This window comes from Canis lupus, chromosome 4 (assembly GCF_048164855.1).
Source record: "Canis lupus baileyi chromosome 4, mCanLup2.hap1, whole genome shotgun sequence".
Lineage (NCBI taxonomy): Eukaryota > Metazoa > Chordata > Mammalia > Carnivora > Canidae > Canis > Canis lupus.
The window spans coordinates 6,564,231-6,588,490 of NC_132841.1; the positions used below are offsets into that span (position 1 = coordinate 6,564,231).

The following is a 24,260-nucleotide window of genomic DNA, read 5'->3' on the forward strand; positions in this document are numbered from 1 at the left end:
TTTTGAAATAAGAGTCAAGTTTATTCAGCATCTGTGATGGGTGGTTACTGAATGTGTCAGAGTAGAGGATGGAAAACAGGGCAGAAAGATGGGTGGAGGGGTGCCTGGGTGGCTCAGTTGGTTAAGCCTCTGACTCTTGGTTTTGGCTCAGGTCATGATCTCATGGGAGCCCTGTGTTGGGCTCCATGCTCAGTGGGATATCTGCTTGAAGATTCTCTCCCCCTGTCCCCCCACTTGCATGTGTGCAGTCTTTCTCTCTCTCCCCCCATCTCTAGAATAAATAAATAAATCTTAAAAAAAAAGAAAGATGAGTTGAAAGGAAAAGGAAGGGGTTTTAGCTGACTGACGTGGGCTGGAAGCACCTGCTCTTTATCTACAGTTGAATAGTGAATAGCATTCCACTGTAAGGGTGTACCTCTTTATCTAGTTCCCCACTGATGAAAGATTATTTCTAATCTTTAGCTAATTACAAACAATGTTGCAATGATATCTTGTTCATACTTCATGATCCATACTTACTTGTAATGCAAATTCCTAGATGTGCTGTACTAGGTCAAAGCGGGTTTGAATTTGTGATTTTGATAAAACTACCATACAAAATCACTTACGTAAGGTTTACTAATTTGCACCTTATGAGCAATTTACTGTTTCCTCAAAGTCTTGCCAACATGGCATATTATCAAATCTTTTTAGTCATTTATTTTTCTTTGTCAATCTGACAAGCAAAAAAAAAAAAGTTTTAATTTACATTTCTCCAAATTGAACACCAATAAAAAATAAATTTATTATTGAAAAAAATTTACATTTCTCTCATAATGAGTGAGATTAAGCATTTTCTCCATACATTTATAGACCATTTGCATTTCCTTTCCTATGAACTATCCATCATATACTTTGCACATTTCTTCCAGTGAATTGTTGGTTATATTGATTTATAAAGCATTTATTTATTTATTTATTTATTTATAAAATATTTTATTTATTTATTCATGACAGAGAGAGAGAGAGAGAGGCAGAGAGGCAGAGACACAGGCAGAGGGAGAAGCAGGCTCCATGCAGGGAGCCCAACATGGGACTCTATCCTGGGTCCCCAGGATCAGGCCCTGGGCTGAAGGCAACGCTAAACTGCTGAGCCACCCGGGTTGCCCAAGGGCTCTTATTTATTAGAGAGTTTCTTTGTGTCTTACATGAATGGCAAATAGCTTCCCCAGTTTGTTTTTTTCACTTTGTCTATGGTGATTTTTATTTTTTTGCCAAGGACTAGACTTTAGACTTTTTAAAAAATGTAGATTACTTTATAACTTACTAATCTTTCCTTTGATGATTCTTAGGCTTTGTATCACAGTGAAAAATGTTGGATAAAGGGATTATCCAACATTTTTATCTAGTACTCATAAAATTTCAGATTTTACACCTAAATTCCATTTGGAATTTATCTAAACTTACAGCAGGAGGTTAAGTCATTTTATCCTTAGATGGCTCCCTCCTTGTCCCAATATCACTTACTAAAGAGTTCATCGTTCCTTCTCCTAGAAGAGAGACCGCATTTACCATATATTCAAATTCTCGTGTTTGGATCTACTTTGGATATTCTACTACCTTCAATCGGTCTTCGTCTGAACATGTGTCAGGACCACGCAGCTTCAATTCCTGAGACTTCATCACGTATTTAACTTTCAGAACAGCTAGTAACAGCTAGTTCTCCTTCCTGCTTTTCTTTTCCAGAGTTTCCTTGCCCACTTCCTAAAACAAACCTAATTTTGACTGGGATAAAATTACACCCATAAATGAATATCGGGAGGATTGATATTCTTATGTCATTGAGTCTCAGGCAAATTTTAAATTTTTCCTCATCAAGGTCCTATAAATTTCTATCGTGTTTATAGCACTAACCAGGGCTTTGGAATTGTTTTGGTTGAGCTTGTAGATGGGCTCTTTTCTTCCATACAGTTTCTGTCTGGCTGCTATTCCTGTGATTAGGCTTTAGGGGCAAAGGGCCCAACTTAAATGGCCTGCTCATTGAACACATGCTTGTCTCTGCTTTCCCCCGTGTCTCCACAAACGTCACCCACTAAGCTGTCTTTCCTTATTAGTCAAATAGCACCACTTCTAGGCATTTCCTTTCCCTCGTGAGTGATGAAATTATCCTAAAGTGTGTCAGGGATTCATGAGGGGACCACAGTTTAACTTAACACAGCATCCAAAGACAGTCAAGACGTTGAAAAAGCCCATTGCTCTTGCCTGTTCCCAGTGGATTGCTGGCACTGTAATCTGTACCAAGCAGGCTTCATTCGTAGCCTCCCTCTGTTGGGGGTGGGGGCAGCTCCAGCTCCACCTGTCCTCCTCTTTGCCTTTACTCTACTTTCATCTACCACTAGGCTTACCTTATGCCACACAGTGCATTTCTTTTTACTGTATGATCCCAACAATTTCTTCTTCTACTTGGAATCATTATTTAAATATTATCTTTAAAATCCTGCTTCTGAGAATGCTAGTGCACATATGATATTCAGTACAAAAAAGAGTGCTACGACTATGTTGGAGGTGCTCCATGCTTATGCCACTTGTAAGATCCTAGGACATTAACACTTCAAAGACTGAGAAGTTCTGGGCACCTGGGTGGCTTAGTTGGTTAAGCATCTGCCTTTGGCTCAGGTCATGATCCCAGGGTCCTGCCATCAGGCCCCACATGGGGCTCCCTGCTTATGGGGAGACTGCTTCTCCCTCTCCTCCCCACTTGTGCTGTCTCTATTTCAAATAAATGAATACAATATTTAAAAAAAATAAAGACTGAGAATTTCTGCAGTAAAAAAACCCAAACAACCCTACACATTTCACAGATTGATTTGGCCACAGAAGCCTAATTAATTAACTCCCTGTGCCACTCACATTCTGTGGAACACACTTTAGGGTGCCTTAAGACAGTAAGCTCCTGGGTCTGCCTGAGTCACTCTGCTGGGGACACCTGTGATTTCAGTTATCTACCTGGGCTCAAGTGTCAAGTTCACTTATGAACTGTGAACTGGGAGAGAACACTTAAATTCAAATTTGCTTATTTACCCTCAGGATGGCTACGGAATTTGCAGGACCTACTCTTCTTTTCAGTGGAATATAAATATGACAGTGTTGGCCAGAGCAGGATAGTCAATATCCCCTTCCTACAAGCCTGTTACCCTAAATCCATGCCAGATGGGTGACCCGAGGGACTGCAACCTCCATGCCAAGATGTATTTGGTGCTGGATGGGGGCGGGCAAGAGACTCCTATTGAGATGCTCACCAAATGTGCCACCAGGAGTGAAAACCAAAAGGAATCATCTCAGACTCACAAGGTAAGAGGGAGGCACCTCTCCTGGCTGAGGGGTCCCCAGTGATGTGAGGCATGCATGCGGGCTGTCCTCTCTGTTAGAGAAGGAAACGGAAGTGAGAGATTCTTCTTTCTAGTTAAGGGATGGAAACTTCTACATGAGATAGAGGGAAAAACTAGGAAAGAAGCTACAAATATACAAGGAGGAAGAGGGAAATGGAATAGAATAATTTGAGTCTTCATGTCTGGAAATGAGGATGAGGCTCTCTGTGCTTGGAGAAGCGAACCTTTTTAGGAGGAGCAGGCACCAGAGCTGGCACATCTAGGAGACTCTGGGCCCTAGTGGGTGGAGTGGGATATGATATTCCAGGAGGATGCGCAGGGAATCGTGCCAGTCAGCAGTTCCCTGCAAGTGCTCAGGAATTTTGACTGACTTACCCGTGACTACGTGCTTCCTCAAGGCTTGTTCCCAAAGACTCACCCACATAATGAGCAACTCTCCTGTCCTCTTGATACAAGAACAAGCGAGAGATTCTGTCAGAAGAAGCCTGGAATACACCCCACATGCATCTGAAAGTCTTTACTAGGGCTGCACAGCTGGCCTCCACTCTGAGTGAGGTCCTTAACTCGGGAAGAGGGTGGGGGAAAACATCTTGTTCACCTCAGTGGCAGCAAAGGACAGTCTGGTTTCTGGACTGTGACGTGCTGCTGGCAGGAACAGACTTGTATGTTGGGCCTTTGTATCTGATTAAGATACGAAGATTAAGAACAGAAATGTGCCTGGGAGAAAGATTAGTGCCTTCTCCATACAGCCAGAATACTCCTTTTTTTTTTTTTAAAAGAAAGATTTTATTTATTTATTTGAGATAGATACATAGATAGAGAGTGAGCGAACACAAACAGGGGGAGGGGCAGAGGGAGGTGAAGAAACAGACTTCCAGATTCCAGGCTGAGCTGGAAGCCTGATGTGGGACTCGATCCCAGGACCCTGAGATCATAACCTGAGCCAAAGGCAGACGCTTAAATGACTGAACCACCCAGGTGCCCCTGGAACAGCTCTTCCATATTGCATTTCCCTGTGTGATTTATTATTCTCTGCTAAACACCTCCAAACAAAAACCAACTAGGCCATCAACCAAGGAAACCCATCAACTGACCAAACCAACTGACCAACCAACCAATCTACCAATCGAGCAACTAACTAAGCAACCTGTCAAACAAAGATTAAATCCACTGCCTCCTCCCTCATTTCCCACTCTTTTCTGTTTTAGGCACTCAGCACCCAGTGTCCCCATGCACTTAGCCTTGAACTTTTCAGGAAGCCATTGCTGGGGCCTGTGCTACACTTCATTTGGTTTCAAACCTTGATTTCCAGCTCTGTGAGCTGCTACCATCTTGGACTTGGCTGTGGATTTTGCTCCTTTGAGGCACCCCATCCTGCCGTGCCTGTCACCTCTCTTGCACCCTGCCCGGGTCTGAGGACGGCCTTACCAGCCCTACTTATACCACCTGACTTGAACGCACAGGGCAGCCAACACAGACTCCCAGGTCTCAAGAGTGTTCAATCCCACAGAGCTGCAATAACTCTCTGCTCTGCTGTCCTTGCTGCTTCTCGGATCAGTTTTCTATTCATGCCTTAACTCATCATATGGCTCTTTTTGTCTTCTCTGTGGTTTTTGCTAATGCAAGGTCTTCTGGCAGTTCAGTGCATAAAGGGATGTGCTTTGGGTTATAAATGACTGTGTGAACAGTGGCCTGGAATGCTGTAGTCCTTGAACACCATTTGCATGAAAATAATTAACATATTTAGCAGGGGGAAAAAATCAGTATGGAAACAGGGATCAAGGAGACACCCGGAAAGTACACACATCACATCTCTGTTCTTACACTTTGGCAGTTCTAGAGCAGTTTTCCACCCTCTGAGTCATCTATTATCACTTCTATTAGCCTTCTCATTCAAGCTGACATTATTTTCTACTTTACAATAAAGGCTGCACTTCTTGGGGAATGGAGTGGCTGAGGCAGCTGCCGAAGCCTGGGGTGGAGAGCAAGCAGATACCTGGCCCAGAGACCCCACCGAGTTCGCGTGCGCTGGAGGGCTAGCCAGGCCCACATCCACCAGATTCTGGAGCAAACCCGCATTCTGACCTCTCTCCCACTTCAGGACAAGAGGAGTTCCTCGGGACCAGCTGCTTCCCTTGTAGAATCCACCTCTGCCTCCTACACCCCAAGACTCGTGGAGCCCAGAATCACCTCTTTCTGATGAGCCAGGCCTACCACTCTCCCTCATGTACCATGGTGCTTTAGATGTTGTGATAGACCATTATTTTCCACGTTGGTGGTAACAATACCTCTTCATCTTTGTGTTCATTCTCCAGGGATCTTGCCACCCTCCAGTTGAGGGGTGGGGTCTATGTCTTCCTTGCAACTGGGCAAGCTTGTGGCTGCCTTGACAGAAAGAGGATGGTGGAGATGTCACTGGTGACTTCTGAGGCTAGGTGCTAAGAAGAACGAGGCCCCTTGTCACTGTTGGGACCCTGAGCCACCATGGAAGCACTCTGACTTCTCTAAGCCACCATGCTGTGAGGAAGTCCAGGCCACCACAGAGGCCACGTCAAGGTGCTCAAGCTGACAGCCCCAGCTGAGGTAGCAGGTGACAGCCAGCAACAACTGCCAGACATTGAGGAAAGACGGCCCAGATCATTGTAGACCTCAGCTGTCAAGTCACTCCCCTCCTCCAGCCCAGCAAATCTTCCCAGTGGAGGCTCCCAACTTTGTTGAGTGGAGGAGAGCCATCTCTGATACCCTGTTGCAATTCCTGACCCACAGAGTCCTGTGGTTTAACAAGAAGGGTGTTTATAGCATTAAGTTTTAGGGTATCTTGTTAAATAGCAACAGTAATTGGAACAGATGTAAAATCTCAGATTTCCTAGCAGGTTAAAATGTGTGTAACACTTTTAAGATTCTAAAGGCACACATCCTCTAAATTCCTCCACTCGTTGTGAGGATGTAGTTTTAAGAGAATTTGGAATTCCAGCCAATAAGAATGCCAAGATGAATCTCCACAAGGGAGAGTTCGTATCCTGGCTTTAATCACACCATACAGAGGAGCACCCTCTGAGCTGGAGCCTACTCATTTCAGACCAGACTAATTCCAAAACATGTCTGATAATCAAGCACTTCTTTTTCTAAAACTGCTTTATAATTAGAGAGCTCTTTCAAGATGGGATCAGTTTATCATTCTGGGACAATAAGGAAATCGCTTGTTGTCAGGATAGAGGGTCACTTCCAGGGCCGCTCTCTGGAAAATGTCTGTTAGGAGCTGTCTCAGCAGGTCTACTCCAACAGTGAGTGGGAGGATGACAACCCTGACATGGCCACGTGATCATTTCTTCCTTCCTTCCCCCCCCCCCTTGCTTTCCTCCCTCTTTTCAGCATCCAGTACGTGTATCCTCTGAGCTAGGGACTGAGGTAGGTGCTGGGGACAGTCAGGTGAGCAAAACAGAGACATAATCCCTATCCTTGTGTTTAGAAGCTGCCATTTTTATCTTAGATATACTTAAATTTTTAAAAATATTCAGAATATATATATATATATATAAAGCCACATGGAAGCTCAAGGGTAGTAAGGAAATCCAAGCGTCCGTGGCTGAGGATATAGATTTTCAGATCAACTCTGACTCTGTGGGCTGGGGTGCAAGGATTGGGACTGCATTAATTAGCATGATGCTGGTTGCTTTGTCAAATCCCCTAATTCAGAGGCTTGGCACAACAGAAGTTCAATTCTGATTCCTGTTGTTGGAAGACAGGTGGCATTTCTCCACTTGGTGACTTTCCTTCTGTTGATAGCTCTGGTGTCCCTTGGAGCCTGGGAACCCTGTGTGTGTAGCCAGTGGAATAAGGAAGTGGAGCAACAGAGGAAATGCCTGCTTGCTTTTGTTTTTTTCAATCGGAGAAGGACAAACATCATATGGTCTCATTCATTTGGGGAATATAAATAATAGTGAGAGGGAATAGAAGGGAAGGGAGAAGAAATGGGTAGGAAATATCAGAAAGGGAGACAGAACATGAAGACTCCTAACTCTGGGAAACGAACTAGGGGTGGTGGAAGGGGAGGAGGGCGGGGGGTGGGGGTGAATGGGTGACGGGCACTGAGGGGGGCACTTGTCGGGATGAGCACTGGGTGTTATTCTGTATGTTGGCAAATTGAACACCAATAAAAAAATAAATTTATTATTTAAAAAAATAAATAAAGATTCCATTCATTCATCTATTCATGAGAGACAGAGACCTAGGCAGAGGGAGAAGCAGGCTCTGTGCGAGGAGCCTGATGTGGAACTCGATTCCGGGACCCCAGGATCACTACCTGAACCAAAGACAGATGCTCAACCACTGAGCCACCAAGTTGCCCCACCTGGTTGCTTTTTATCTGCCTTGGCTGACACATATCACTTTGGAGAGAAGTCATTTGGCTCAACTTAGATGCCAAGGGAGGCAGGGTGATACAATCCTTGGCTGGATGGCCCCTCCTTGCAACCACCCTATACTACTGCAGGAGAAGCAGGGATCTTTGTCATGCAGTCCCCCATCCCTGCTGTTAGATGACTTCAGTCTACCTTGGTGCCAGGGCACTAGAGAATGATAGTGGCTTGCTTAGGACTCCTGAGAGCTGGGGGCTTAGTTGGGAAACCTAGGTGGATGGCTTCATCCCATCTCCATAGGGAATATCCTTTATAAAGCCCCACAAGTCTACAGAAAGGATTCTGTAAAATGTGTACCTTGTCAATTCCCTCTGCTATCTACATGGGAGAAAACATCTTTACCAAGGAACAAGGACACTCTCGAAGCAGGGCTTAAACACACTGACTTTCATAAAAGCAAATGCAAATGCAAAAAAAAAAAAAAAAAAAAAGCAAATGCATAAGAAACAACCAATAAACATTTAAAATACCCAAATCCCCTCAACACTGCTTCATAACAAAATATTAAGAAGCCTGTCCCCATTCTGTTGGTGGAGAACTTAAAGCCTTTCTCTGAAAAAATTCTCTTCCATTTCCCTCCTAGAGAAGCATGTAGCAGCATAATATAATGGTTCTAATGATGTCTTCCTGCAACAAGGGAGCTTTAGTTTCCATTGCTTTTAATTTATTTTGTGTTATAAATTAATAATGTATTTGTAATGGGAGAGTAACTCATTAAATGTAAGTGTCATAAAGTAAGGCACTCAGATAAGAAAAGTGTGAAATGATCCTGATGGGCTCCTAAATGTTACATTAAGTATATAAATCATTTTGTTTACTGTGTACTTAAAGTAGAGAACAGCTCAGAAGGTAAATGTAATTACTATAATTCTATTTTAAAATGTCCAGGAAGCATGAGAATAGAATTTGTGCAAACATCAAAAAAGGTAGCTGGCCAAGATCTGCCATCTTCTATGACAAAGCCAAATAGATCATCTGGGATGTGACCACCAAACCAATATTCATTCTCAATGACTGAAAGGTGTACAGGACCAGGCTCACCAGCTCCAGGGCACAGGGAAGCCACTAACCACTGAGGTGTAACTTGGAGCATGATCAGGCTGGAAAAGGCATGTGAAGTTTCCCATGGACTCTGTGGGAGAGACTCCACCTTCTCAGTTCCAGACCTGTAGGGATTTGGGCGGTAGGTAGGTGGAGGACTGGCCTGACAGGGTCTGCACGTGTAGCCTGGTCTGCTCTGGCTTATGCACCAAGTGGGTGATGTGTGTTTTGCTGAAGGGGAGGGGGCTGCCTCTGTGAAGCACTCAGCATGGACACTGTCCACAGAGAGAGTTTGGTTTGATTCTGCTTTGAGAATTGTGCAAAACAATTTTCAGAGACTGCTTTGCCCACAGGATTCCGATTCCTCAGCTGAGGAAAGCCTATGTGGAAGATAATATAAAGAAATAACACAGGAGAAAATGCAAGTGCCCAAAGTCCCTTTGCTTTGTGGCCCCATTAGAAAGAAAACAGTTGAAAGAAATATGATAGGTGTGGTAAGGCCCTTATGGCAGAGGATGCAAATTCACCACCATCATCCCAGCAACCATCGCTCCAGCAGTACAGGGAGCGTAACCACTGCATCAGTTCAACACCAACTGATGGCCAAGTTCTGGCAAGCTGATTTGTGCACAGTGCCCCCAACCTTGCAATCAGCCTGTGGAAACAGGCTTCGTTGGCCCACCTGTCCCTCCCTCCCTCCCTCCGTCCCTCCCTTCCTTTCTTTTATTTCTTTCTTTCCTTCCTATTTCTTTCTTGCTTTTTCTTTTTAAAATAGTTATTTGAGAGAGAGAATGCGTGCATAAGTGGGAGGGGCAGAAGGAGAGGGAAGAGAAAAGAGTCTCTAGCAGACACCCCACTGAGCATGGAGCCTGACATGGGGCTGTATGTGGGGTTGGACTGCACAACCATGAGATCATGACTTGAGCAGAAACTAAGAGTCATGCTTAACCGACTGAGCCATCCAGGCATCCCAGCATCCCCCATTCTTAAATATGATAATGCTGAAGCAAAAGGAGCACTTATAAACAACTTATTTTAAATCACACAGTTTGTAAGTGGTGGATCTGAGAACGTGAACCAGCCTGACTCCAGTGCATGGGGTCCCTTCCCTCCGCCATGTGGCCCTGTTAACTCCCTGTATCCCTGGGGCCTGGTGTGGGATGACACTACTAAGTGCACGCTAGTATGGGGCAGGAAGAATGTCAAGGGCTTTGGAAACCATTATAATGTCTGTTCCTAGGGGCATGGGTGGCCATTCCACTTTAGCTGAGAGCCGTGTACAATAAAGGCTTAGGTAGTACCAGTGGAAGAAAAATGACATGCATCTGTTTTAGTATTCTGCACAGTACCAGCATTTCCCCCCTTTGTCTTTTTTAGCTTCCAAAAATAAAAAAATAAAAAACATCAAGACCTTGACAGGACATTGCTTTTTGACAAATGAATCACCTTGAATTTCTGTCTGGCTTTCAGCTCAGATTCCACATAGTTCCCTGTCCTTTGCCTGTCAAACTTGCTTCCAAGCTCACCTCTGCCAAGAAATGCCTCCATCCTGACAGCCCAAAATAATGACAGGGTATGATACTGGTCTCTCTGCTGTGGGTTCCACACCAGCTACATGGCTTATCTGAATATTCATGAAGAGAAAGATTCAGTTATCTGTGGTTGGAATATTCTCCATCATTATCACCACCACCACCACCACCATCATCACCACCATCATTATCACCACCACAATCATCATCACAGCACCATCATCACCATCACCACCACCATCATCATCATCACCACCATCACCAACATCACCATCACCTTCATCATCACCATCACCATCATCTTATAATCTGAAGAGAGCAGGGACCATGGTCTGTGTGAGTCTGGGGATTCACATTTGAAGTCAGTTGAAGATGGATACACCACCTCTGGACCAAGTGCAGTTTAGGTCTTTAAACATCCTATCATATTTAAGCCTGAGCAGTTGGAGCACAAGCTCTAGACAAGAGCTTTGAGAGCCCAGAGGAAGGGTGATCTCAACTGCAACCCTCAGAGGTGGAGTATTAGGGGCTCTGTTTTACAGAGAAGGAGTGAAGCTTGGAGCCTTTGGTTGCCCAATCTATGGCCACATAGCAAAATAAAGGCAGAGTTGAGCTTTGAACCTGAGCTGTCCAATGTCAAGCCTGCATTCTTACCATTTTATCACTGTGCCCCAAGTGTTGGCTGGTGGCTTTATTCCTCACTATTGCCCCGTCCTGCCCGGGCACTGCCTCCATGTTCTTTCCCTAGGAGGAAAGAGTGTTGACCTACTTCCTTTCTAGCAGTATTTCTGCAGATGTCTGGAGCTGAAGAGAACAAAGGTCTCATGCCCTCTCTCTAAGCATCTGTGGCCTCTTTGATAATATGGATGAGCTGGATCAGAGAATCCTCAAAGTGCCTTTTGAGATCTCCACGCAGATGATTTTTTCCCCTAAATGTGGTGAAATTTTTAAATTTCAGTATGCCCATGAGCTGGCTTACTAGCCCTGACTGTACAACTAAGAATCACATGGAAAGTAAGAAATGGCTCAACACTACCTGGGTAGGATGGGGTGGGGTCTATGTCTCCCATACACATCAGCTGCATGCACCCTTCGGCAGCCCTTACCCACTTCACATGCCCCTCTGAACCTTCCTGCCTCCATGCACAGGGGCTCTTCTCCATCGTCTGACTTGTGCCAGTGTTAACTGCTCCACAAGAGCCACTGGCTGCAGGATTCTCACTCTGGAAAGCCACCCCTCCTTGCTCTACACCTGCTGTGCAACACAGATTTTGCAAATGTTCACAAGGGCCGTGGCATTTTGTGCTGACAATTTTACTTTATCTCTTGTTGATGAGTCTAGCCTAGGGCTTCTGGACCCGCCAAAGAGTCATAATCACACTGACATGGCACATACTTAAATGGCTGCTATTCTTCAAATCCCACAAGCATGAGCTTTGGATCTGACCTTTTACAAAACTTCCATGAAGCCACTTGGGAAAGCATAACATTGTTACAGCTGAATTCATCCTGTACTGAAAGGACAAGACACAATTGCATACTCTCCATAAACTGCTGAACTTCAATGACAAATCCTTGATATCCTTTCAGGGATTAACAAAGACCTCAGATAACCAGGGGAAGAATGGGAGCTGGAGTACACGGGAACAGAGGAGACTAGGAGCTAATATGATATTTCCTTCTTGCCTCAGTGAGAGCTGAAGAATCACTTGTGGTATATTCTGGACTCATGTATGGGAGACCCTGGCTGTCACTGCATTTCCCTGGGATGTAGCCAGCAGCTGTCTAGCTGAGATGCATCAGTGAGGTGGGGATCATATGTAAGGAGAAGCAAATCAGCTAAACTATGCACACCGTGATAATAGGACACAGGGCTGGACCTTGTAGAGCCGGGAGACCTGGTGGAAAAACAGGAGGGCGTCAACATCTGGGTCATGAGGACAATGCTCTGTGTTTGTTTCTCCACTAATATATCCTTGAATATTTGAAATGATATTTTAAAACAGGCAGAGACAATCTACATCTAAATCAGCTACATCCATCTCATTTCTTCTTTTGCTGACACTAGGATCCATTATGATTTCCCATTTAGACCTGGACCATTGCCTGTGTGCTCAGACAGCTATGTGTGCACGTGTGTGACGTGAGTGATGGTGTGTGAGCATGTGTGTATGTGTGTGTATGTACATGTGTGCATGTGTTGTATGGGGGGGGGTTAAGGAGAAGGTGCACTTCCTCAGCAGCAAGCCTGATCAAAGTCTCCTGGCATAAAAATGGTTATATGCCATTGCCATTATTTGTCACCAACTGGAAGACACAGGCCAATTAAAAACTAAAGTTTCCCAATTTTGCCCATTTTTTTTCTAAACCATTTACAAAAACAAACAACAAAACATCAAATATCAACTGTAAGGCTCTGGACATATCGCTGTTTTGGGGTTGACGATTCTTGAAAATAAGACAGGAAACAAGACTGCCAGGAGGAAGGGTGAAGGCAGAGGGATGTGCTGAGCACAGGACAGTTTGCCCCTCCCTCCTTCCCTCAGGCCCTCTGAGCTGGTGGCTTAACCAGGGCTCCTGAGTCCCAGTGGAGGCCTCCTTGCCCCTGTATACAGGGGTACAAAGGTAGCTTCACCCACTGGGTTATGAGCAATTCAAGGGCAAGAACGTGCTTGGAACTTCCGTTCCCCTGTGCCCCATGGTGCAGGGTCAGAGCAGGCAGTTGGTGAAGCTTGTTGATTAATGCTTGTAGGAATTAAGAATGAACAAGCCAGTGGGTAAGCAGGGCTAACCCAGGCATTTGGATCTGGGTGTTGTGGGGAGATGCTGGGGGTAACCACAGGTCCCTTCAACAGACAAAGGCGTCCCCAGCCTGACACCATCACTTCCCCACTCAGCACCTCCAGCCTTGCTTTACGTGACCTATCATTATTTTACTTATTGTTTGCTTCCCCACTAAAATGTAAGCTCCACAAAGGCAGGGATTTTCACTTGTTTTGGTCACTGTGGTATCTGTAGCACCTAGAAACTTGGCCGATTTTGTAGAATGACCGAAGGCATAGCCACAACCTCCTAGAGTGGAAGTCCCCTCCTGCCATGATTCCACCCTTTAGAGAGCTGGTGACGGGAGAACAGGCCAGAGCATGTCTGGGGCTCAGGGTAAGAAAGGGCAAGCAGAGAGGCCCACCAGCTCCCATCAGATGGAAGGCCCTATGGCACCAGGAAGGCCAGAAATGTGCTGGGGCATTGTTAATTAGGGCTGCCATGATGATGCCTTAGCATTCACATTGGGCCCACAAACATGTGCCAAAGTTTCCTGGAAAGAAGATTTCCCCCGTTTTCAGAATGCCTGAGTTTGGCAAGAAAATGATCACTGAAATGCTTTTCACCAACATAAAGGTTTGCTTTAGGCTGAAGAAGTGACCATCCAAAGCAAGAGATCTGGCTTTGCAATACTTCAAGATTTATACTCAAAATCTTGGCCTCTCTCAGGAACTGGGTTCTCTCTCCCCATCCCTAAAAGAATCCTACAAAGAAATAAAAAATGAAAACACGAGAGTCAGTGTACTGTTGATGTGAAATGGGGCATACTCCGTAACCAGTTGTGGAATAAGCATTTGAAGCTTTTTCAAAGCAGCTCTGATGCTATCTGTCCTCTACTCAAAACATCCCCAAGGATCCCTCTGCTTAGGGCACAAAGCCCTTGATCCAGCAGCACCCAAAGCCCTTCGGGTCTGGGCCACTATCTGACTATAGCTCTCCCATCCACCCTGCCCTGTCCACGCACCCACGCTGCAGCCACTGGCTGCCCACCCTCCCACTTGCCTCCTCCCTACAGCTCGCCTGGTTTCCATGTGGGTCTCTGTCCCACTCAGTTGTGCTCCTATGGTGAGAAGTGTCAACGAGTCTGTTCAATTGCACCGGCCTGCAGCCTTGTGTTCCACTCCATGTTCTGCAGCACATCACTGCTGGTATTTCTAGATTCCATCCGATGGCTTCTCTGTTGGACCTAGAACCCTTCCATGCACCCTTCCCCCCACCAGTATTCATGCCAGCATTCAAACCTCTCTGCAAGGTGTGGGAGGGTCACCAGGGGCTGCTCCTGCCCAACTTCCCCCACCCCACTTACCTCCCACAGCCAAGTCGAGCTCCCTCCCTCACATGCTCTCTGCAGCCTCTGCTTCCTCGTGCTACTCTGTCTGCCCAGGGTCCAGTACCATCTGTTTCTCTTTAGGGAGGTTATTCCTCAGTTGTCTGCTTGAAGAAGCCTTCCCACCCGGGCCCGGGCCCCACACACCTGGCTTCTCCCCTTTTCTCTGCTCCCCTGCTCATAGCCCCCCCAGCCTTGTTTGCCTGTCTGACTCCCACACCGGGCGCCCATTTATCACTGTGTGTCCCTGATGCCTCACCCAGAGAAGACATGCAGTGCCACTTCCAGAATGCAAGGACCACTGCTCCACTTTGCTTCCTAGACCTTGGATATCAGAGCTGTGAGACCACACACGGTTCCTGCATTACGTCTGTGCAGCTACATACACACTGGGCCCTGGTAGAATTTGAGATGAAAGGCATGGCATCAAAACTGCCCTTTCCCCCTTCTGGGCTCAGAATGTTTCTCAGTGTTTCTGAAACGGAATCAGTTGGCTAGCTTACAGTAGCCTGAAACTATGGAAGGCAGAGAAAAACATCTATCACCACTGTATCATTTGCTTTCTTGGCAGCTGCATGACAGCAGAAGGCTCTAGCGTTTGCTCATGAAAAGAGGTCACTACCGGTAGAAATTCCTGGAAGACCTGACAAGCGTGCAGGAGCCCCAGATCTGCTCTGGCTGCTCTCTGCTGCTTGTGGCAGCCCCTGGGACCTGAGCAGCTGTCCTCTTGTCATGGCAAGCCATACCCCTCGAGAGCACGGACCTCATGCAGCCTCCCCGCCAGGTGCCCAGCTCAGTAGGAGACTCCTGGGACCCCTCTTCTGATTACGTCTGCAGTATCTATAACACCCACATGCATCTTCATGGCCAGAGCCTATCTGGATCCCTGGCACTGCTGTTTCCTTGGTGCATTCACGTGGCCCGCTGTCAGCAGGCAACAGGGGACCACAGCCATGAGACTGAAAACCCACGATGGTTGGGCTGGGGGGTTTTCGCATTCACACTCTTAATTCCTGATGACAGTGCCTGAGCATGAGAAGCTGGGGTCAGTTCTAGGATGCCCTGTGCAGCTAGCAGGGCCTAGAGCTAATTTCCCCAAGGCTTACAATAACACCTGCATGACACTGCTGAGTTAGCCCTTGCTCTAAGACCCACTCCTGTCATGTAAATAGATCACGAAGCAGTCGCTAAATGAAGCAGGGGCTACATCCTTGGATGTAACCCACAGAGGACAGCACAGGACAGTGACAGTTCCTAACATTTTAATGGCATCTCAGTTTATAGGGCACTTGCATATACAGTGTCTCATTTAATCACGCAACAATCTTTTGTGCAGGATGGTGCATGTGTCATCAGCTTCCGTTTACAAATGAGCATTTGAGGCTCCCAGAGCTTAAACAATTGCCGGGGGAGCCTCTCCTCCCTCGAAAGTGGCACACGACCAGGGCTCAAACATCTCCAGGACCCCAAAGTGAGTCACTCATCAGTTCTACGTGGTACCATGAATCTTGGTTCCTCCATTTGGTCAGATTGGCAGCATTTAAAAGCCTGTAGCTAAGACTCACAACACCAGGCTGTTCAAGTCAAAGTGTGGCCCGTGGTCCAGCAGCACCAATACCCCTGGAAGTTCCTTAGGAAAACAGAATCTCAGATCCATGCAGACCTACCACGTCAGCATCCACCTTTCAGCAAGATCCCACGTGAGCTGGCTGGGTTTCAGGAGCTCTGTGCCCGGCAATGTATGCCTTCCTCTGTGCTCTGGCTGACTCTTCTAGCATCACACTGGGGAAGAAGCCTAGCAGCACAGGCCTTGGGGAAAAGAAACTCCCATCTGATTGCTTCCCAAGAGCCTGAAGAGCTCCTTTCACTGCCTCCCTCTCTTTAAGAAAGAGACCTTTGCCCTTTCCTGCCCAGATTCCTGCTGAAAAATTGCAGACAGACAGGTCTCCTCAGTTGATTCTAGATCTTTCCTTTGCTGGCACTAATTCTGATAAAAGCACAAAAATGGGAGATGTAATTTTGGTTTTCCTTGACTTCTGAGAATCCCTGAGTCTGTTTAGGGGACTCCCAATGTGATTGTGACAGAGTTATGACCTCTTCAGTGAAGTCAGTGATGTTCATTCTTTCTCCCTTTCCTGAGAAAGAATCTTCCTGTGCCCCTCCAGCGGTGTGCTGGGCTTGACCAGCTACCCAGTAACTCAGTGGTAAATGAGCAGCTCTGCTTAGAGCTGATTTTTAAAAAGGTTTTAAGAAAGATTTTTTTTTTAAGAGGTGGAGCTAAGCTTTATTGTAGAAATGGGCAGGGTTTCAGCTGGCTTCCCTGACCCTGTTGTGATTACCGGCCCTGCCCTCCCCTGCCCTCCAGCCCACTTAGCCTCATAACCTTTTCATGATCCTTCCCAGACACTGTCTACCGGGAGCCAGTGAGCTGACGTGGTGGTGACCGACGTCTGTGTTGAACTAATTCCACTTCAGTGACCTCTTTATTTTCCTACCTGGACTTTTTAACCACCACCAAGCATGGTTCCTTCTGGGTTGTTCTTGGCAGTCGGTTAAGGGATTCAGGGCCTGCCCCAGGGGCCGACAGTGCATGCGTTGTCCAGAGGTAGGTGAGCCACGTCATGTGGAAGACATGGGTCCCAGATGGCCACCAGTGCTACCCTTAGGGGAGCCCTTGTTTCAGTGTGCAGGGGAGAAGGGGGCAAGGAAAAACATGTCATCTTCTCAGCCAGTGATTCTCCCTCAAGAAAGGGCACCTAGGCTCACTTTCAGCTTATTGTTAAGAGGAAGGAGCTCAATATTCTAGTCGGTTTAAAGAAAGGCAAACTCCTAATTACAAACTATGCTCAGAGCTCCACGGCTGTTAAATACATCCGATTACTGAGGATCTGTTCTTGTCTGTGACCAAAAGTGGACCGTTAATGTTCCTCTTGCCTTGGGGACAATCATGGGCCTTATCAACATTTCTAAATCTGCTTCAGTTGGCTCTTGGCTGCTCTTCAGGAGAGGTGCATTAAGTGCCTCTTTAGTAATTTCTGGCTGGTCCTGGGAGCCACTGGTTTAATTCAATCCTGAGAACACCCCAGGCCTGGGCCCCAGGTCTGGGCTCCAGGATCTTTGCTCCTGCACCAGGTCTTGTTCCCAGACATTGCTCGGAGTCTTTTCCACTAAGGGGATGGGTGAGGCTGCCTCATGACTCAGTCCATACTTCCTCAGAGCCCCTTCCTCTATAATCAGCAGTCTGACTTACAACTTGTTCTTCCAAAGGAGCCAATCCAAGTTCCGTCTGAACCGTGAAAAAAGTTGGGCACCTCACACTTCCACCTGTAACTTTACAGTGACATCTAATGGTAGATTGCCACAGACAGATCCCGAGCAGAGTCTAGACCTCTGTTCCCCCAAACTCTTTGCTCCTTGGACCTGTGATGTTTCATTTATCTTGTGACTTCTACTCATTTCCAGAATAGGGCTGAAGCTTAAAGCAGATGGTACGGGGGACATGGTGGTTTTATGGGGCATGTGTCTGGTGAGGTGGGGTGAAGTGGGAGAAAAGGCAGTGGGGAAGGAGTGAGAAGCTTTCAACTTTCAAATCTTTTCCCCACCACCAGGGCTGACCAAAGCTAAGTTCCCAGGGCCCACTGAGTCACATTGGCCAGCATTCTTTCCTTTTTCTTTTCTGAGTAGATCCAATTTGGGGCAGCAGGAAACCCTTGACACAATCCACAGAGGGCCCCCCAATTAGGGCAACCATGAGATCCTGCAACTGGTGTAAGGTAAGGACTCAAAGTCAACACCAATGATTTGACTTCTGAAGAGGTTTGTCAGGATTTCTGGCTTCTCTGTGAAAGGAAGGTCACACCAATAGACTCCATCTGAGAAAGTGCTGTCAACAAAGTTCAGATGCTGCTTTGATTTTGAGAACCACACTGCCAGATAATCAGACCCATGCAATCGCATAACGAAAGGAGGCAATGTCTTGGGTTGGAAAGAAAATGAGCAATCCACTCTTTGCAGTGAACATTTCCATGAGGGAAGGTAAGCTGCAGGAAGCAGCCACATCACCCGGCTCCATGGGCTCACTTTGCTCACCCCAGCCTGAGGAGTGGTAACAGAGCTACTCCTGGGACAGAATTGTTCCAGTTCTACACTTTCTGGGAACCTATCACAGCCTTTCTCTAAAAAATGCTGCCTTTTGTTTCATATAAAGGAGTTCCTAGGGCAGAAGACATAGGAAGCAGGGGAGAATCCTGGGTTTGGGGGAGAATCCTGATCCTTGCCCCACTCAGACAGCAAGTGACACTGTGAACTCTCACCACTGCTCCCACCGACCCGACAGAGCACCAGCTGCCAGGACAGCACAGCAGCACCAGTGCTCAGGAGAGCAGCCCAGAGCAGGGCCTCCCATCTGGAAGGTGCCTACCTGTATCTCTGCTTCACAGACTGCTTCTCTGTGGACTTGCAGATGTGCCCCACGTAGTACAACGGGAAGAATAAAACATTCCAGTTGGTGGCAAACCATGTCAGGGTGAAGGGAGCATCGAACTTCCTGAAGGTCAGCTTGGCGAGCTGCGTGGAGCCTGCCCAGGAGGAGCACACGCACAGCACCACCGCCACACCCCAGAACATCTTCTTGAGCTGCGCCCGGGAGCATCTCCAGCAGGGGTGGCTCGTCCTCCCGCCGGCCTCTGCCCCAGCCGGCGCCTGGGCCTCCGCCGGGCCCGGGGAGTCCCGGGGGCGCTCCTCCCCTGGGGGAAAAGAAGGGGTTGGTTAACCAGGGGGGGCGCCACACGTTCTCCTTGGTGACCCAGACCAAAGGGTGAGCAGGAGCCAGAAGGCACCTGAGCACACTGCCAGGATCATGGCCTGCCACCCCAGGGAGGGGATGAGGGGTTATGGAGGCAGCTTTCTGAAATCAAACTTAAACAGAAGACATTTCGCTGGTTTTGTTATCCTCCAGGATCTTGACCTTCAAAGTGTGGTCCATGGGCTAGTAGCATCAGCAGCCACCCCCCAGCTTGCTGGAGACAGAGCATCCCAGGCCTCACTCCAGAAGTGCAGAGGCCAAAGCTACATTTCAACAGGTGATCTACGTACACACTTGTGTTCAGGAAATGCTTCTCCAGCACACACAGGCTGAAATATTTTCACTCTGGTCTGTGTCAGCTCACATGTCCTGCTGTGCTGTAAGGCACCAGGCATCCCGGGAGCTGGGGATTCCTGCAGGAGAAGGTCCTAGGCCCTGACCTCTAAAAGCTCCCAGGACACTGAAAGAAGCTCCTCCTGCCTGTTACTTAAAGGTCCAAGAGTGAAGAAGCTCATCTTATTTTGCGTGCATAGCCAAAACAGACTTTCCTCTCTTATCCCTTTATTTGTTTCATCTTCCTGCTGATGGCCTTCAGTGCTACTTCCAAGTGTTACTTAAAAACCACAGCCTCTGGCAGCGGGTGCTGCGGAAGGCCTCAGACACTCCACTCCAAGCCATGTGACTTCTGGAAACCAGGCAGCAGCCCGCGGTGGGGCTCTGCGGCAGTGCTGTTCCCACAGACCATGAGGAGGTGAGATGTTATTTTCCACTGTTTGGTTTTCATTCATGATTGTGTGTGCATGTCAGTCAGTTGGAAATTTAAACAGAACTGAAACTTGCATAGGGTGTAACCAGGGACAGACATAAATTTCCAGGAGATCATGCACTTGCCCTGGCACTGGGCTAAACAGGGGCACCTAGTGCTAACAGGCTGTCTCCACCACAGGGGTACGGGGGATGGTGTAAAATATACTGGGGTCAAACATACTCTTTATATTTTGTTTGACATTAAACTGAGCTTTGTATATCATACTTTCTAAAACAAAATAATTCCATGAGGTACAATCCTTAGAGTAGCCTATTATACAGGTGTTAGCTAATCCTATTATGAATTGCCAGCCCAGCTGTACCTGTTTTAGCCCAAGCCTCACATGGCTAGTCAAGGGGAGATCATGTCCTTACTAGCCCAAATCCTACTTGACACTACCTATATTGTGCTTCCTTACCTGCTTTTTTAATGTTTAACTTCCCTCTTCCTCTTACTTCTCATGTGAGTATATATGATAGCCAGAAAGCATCTGGAAAATCAAATGTCTAAGTGCCTTCCAAGCTTCCAGCAAGTTGTACGTTTCTGTCATGGACTGGAGGACAGGAGAACCATAGAAGGGCAAAAGCAAAGCAGATTCCCATCCTTCTGCATTACGTCCTCCCACTAGGATGTCTTGTCTTCATTCCCAGTGAATCCCCACAACTTCAGGCACATTTAATTTCAGATAGAAGCCACACATTTCAATTTATACACTGTATTACCTGACATTGTGGGTTAGCCCTGCGACATTTTATTACTGGGATAATTTCCCAGCAGTGCTGGGGGTAATCTCTCAACTATCATTACCACTACCAAAAACATATGGAAAAGATGATTATGGAGATGATGAAAAATCTGTGGAAAAATAAAATACAGTTTCACACGGGTAACTTCCTACTGAAGATGGACTCTGGAGGAGGGTGAGTAAATTCAGACTTGTGGCTTGTTTTTTTTTTTCATTTAGTGGTAGATATAGTTTTAAAACTTAAAGCATTAAGCGATGACAGATGTTGTGTACTGTTATGATGACAGAAAAAGTCACCAAATCACGTGATACTGTGATAGATTTGGAATAAAGAAGTTATACTTTTAACTTTGTCATCCTTTTGAATCATTTAACCAAGGGAAAATTAATAATACACAAACAATATAAAGACATTCAAAACTAAAAATATATGCTATTCTTTAAAAATCAGGTAGAACAATGCTTTCCCAACATGTTAACAGGCACTATAAGAAAAAAGATTCTATGATCAGAAAAGTTTGGAAAACTCTATGTAGATCAGAGCCAGGTTCTTTTGCTTTAGGAATAGCAGGGTTAATGGACATTGTGAATTTCCACAGCTACAGAATGTGTGTTTCCCATATTATTTTTAAATATTTATTTGAGAGACAGAGAGTGTGTGCTCATGAGTCAGGGGAAGAGCAGAGGGAGAGGGAAAGAATCTCAAGCAAACTCCGTGATGGGCACAGAGTCTGACGTGGCACTCACAACCCTGAGATCATGACCTGAGCTCAAATTAAGAGTTGGCCTCCTAACCAACTGAGCCACCCTGGCGCCCCTATTTTCCATACTATTTAAATGTAACACCTGTGGTAGGAATGGTGTTCCTTGGAACACACTTTGGGAAACACTGGAATAGACCCACAAAGAATCCTAGGCATCCAAACTGAATTCATTGCAAGTTTTTCACTTCACTGTACAGAGCTTATTATGATAATAATAACTATTTACCAACTTCATTACCTCATTCATTCCTAATACTTCTGATAGAGTGGATCTACTTCACATAAACTAAAAATATTCTTTATTTACAAAAGTACTGAAAAGCATAAATAATAAGGAATACATACTAATCTGAGTATCCCAAAGATAATACTACTGAGATTTTGCTGCATTTTCCCTAGTCTTTTGTGTCTTTGTAACACACACACACACAGACACACACACACACACACACACAGCAAAACTGGGATCGTATTTTATTTCATCCAGCATTCATTTAACTGAATGCAAGGCACGGGCTTTGTAAGTCTCAGAGGGCTACAGTGTGACATATCGTAGGAACATCTCAGTTGGCTAGGAAACCGCCATGAAGCATCTGCCCTGGGCCAAGAGCTCCAGGCAGTCAATAAAATAAATATAAAGCATGATTACTGTTCTTCAGGAACTTACAGTCTGTCTGGGAGTGACAAAACAGACCTATGAAAGAATTACAGAACAATTATGTGCAAAACAGATTTGGCTGTAATGGAAATCCTGAACAAAGCATGACCAGTGTGGGCTGTGATAACAGTGAAAAAAAAACCAGATGAAGCAGAAGGGTGGCCTGGGTCTTGAAAATAGACTCTGAGTAAAAAGGGAAGCAAAGTTCAGAGTCGGGAATATACATGGTCTGCTGAGGGGCAGCGAGTGATGCAGTGGGATCCGAGAGCCACTGTTGCCTTGCCCCACTGGGACACCTGATCTTGCCTTGCTCATTCAGCCAGATTGGCCAAAAGGACTGGAGAAAATTCGGATGTCTTATTTTATTTAGGAAGTATGTGCCCTAGTGTCTATAACAAACACCTAAAATGAGTCAAGGAATAAGAATAGAGTGATGTAATAGATTTGGTTTGCAGGTGTGCTGATTCTCCACTATTTGAAAGGCAGCATAGGCGTCCCACATCATGCACCATCCTCAGGGTCATTTTCAATGCATTGTCCAATTTACGCTTGGGTCTCAGAAAGGAGCAATTATAGCGGGGGGTGAAGTCGGGGGGCAGTGCCCCTTCTCAAAAGCCTCTCAAATCTTCAAGTGGTGGAAACTTTTGCTGACTTTCCTTCCCATCTTGAATTGCAAGTCAAGCGATTCCTCAGCATCTGACTTCACTCCTTTAGTATAGCAGCTTAAAGACGAAGTCCAGATTGCCTCCAAGAAATCACCGCTGAATTAGCCTCACGCTTATTTCCTGCCCCAGCTCCTCTGGCCATTATTATAGCACTAGGAATGCTATTTATGTCACCCTCACTGTCCCAACACTCCCTCCCACTAACTACCCCTCTATTTATGACCTTGTGCCTTCCATTCTAACCTTGCACTTTAGCTAACAGTTCTGGGAACGATGCAAAGTAGATTATACACTGTGGCTCAATGGTCATACAGACATAAGCTGTAAGGGTGGAGTCAAGCATCTCCTTTTGGTTATGCCACATAATTCATTCAGAAGCACTGGCTGACAGGTGGGGGGGTCTTCCCTATTCTGTTGCCTGAGTTGCTTCCACTGGCCATTTTAGAAAAAGGTGTGTACGTGCTAGAGAAATGTTCTCTTGTACACAATGTGTACTCCATGGCATGGTGAGATGTAACCGTATCCATGCATGAACTTCCATCTTGAGCTCTGCGCTCATTGAAACCATTCATCAGCCCTACCACCTGCAAAATCACACTCAATGCTAGTCTCCTACCAGCATTTAGAAAGCATTCACTTGGGTCAAGTACCAGCAGCAACTAGAGACAGTGTCTGCTCAGGATGAGGAAACTCTAGGGCATAATGGGTGAGCTGGAGGTCTGGTTTAGCCACCAACTCATTCTGAGACCAAGGCAAGTCCTTTGTCTCATGAGCTGTCTACTGCTTTTCCCTGAGAAAATGAATTAGGGGCTTTTAATGTTTAGTGAAAGTCAATTTCTATAATGAGAAAGCAAGAAAAATTAGAAAAGCATTTACTTTTAACTTAAAGTTCACATAAAATGGCTCTTCCAAACTCCCAAGAGACACTAACCTTTTTTTTGAGGTCCCCTAGGAATAAGTAGGTCCTTGGTGACTCTCTGAAAAGGCATCTGGGAAGTTTGCACTTAGAAAGTGCCCAAGTGATGTCTTGGGTTCCTAGGGGTAAGGAACTCAGAGCTGGGATCAAAGGCCCATTGGCTGGCCTAGTCCCAGCCTCCCAGAAGAAAGGAGATAATTGTGAAATGATCACCACTATCCATGCTTGGAACATTTCCATCACATCAAAGTGAGTCCTGTTGCTCTACCTGCCACTACCCACCTCTACTCCCAACCCGAGACAACCACAAAGCTGCTACCTCTACAGATTTGCTTATTCTGGATATTTCATATAAATATGTAGACTTTTGCATCTGGCTTCTTTCATCTGC

At 46.1% G+C, this 24,260-nt stretch overlaps 1 protein-coding gene across 5 annotated transcripts in view; it reads right to left on the bottom strand.

Annotated features, from left to right (window-relative positions):
• The window catches only part of SLC35F3 (solute carrier family 35 member F3), a 457,576-nt gene that overhangs the window by 154,764 nt on the left and 278,552 nt on the right, over positions 1-24,260 (bottom strand). For 3 of the 5 annotated variants that reach the window (XM_072823037.1, XM_072823035.1, XM_072823038.1), the window contains one exon: positions 18,930-19,254. In XM_072823037.1, coding sequence (XP_072679138.1) covers positions 18,930-19,254 — 325 coding nt within the window. Of the gene's footprint in view, positions 1-10,353; positions 10,452-18,929; positions 19,255-24,260 lie in introns of all 5 variants that reach the window. The other 2 variants (XM_072823036.1, XM_072823039.1) reach the window with 1 other exon arrangement.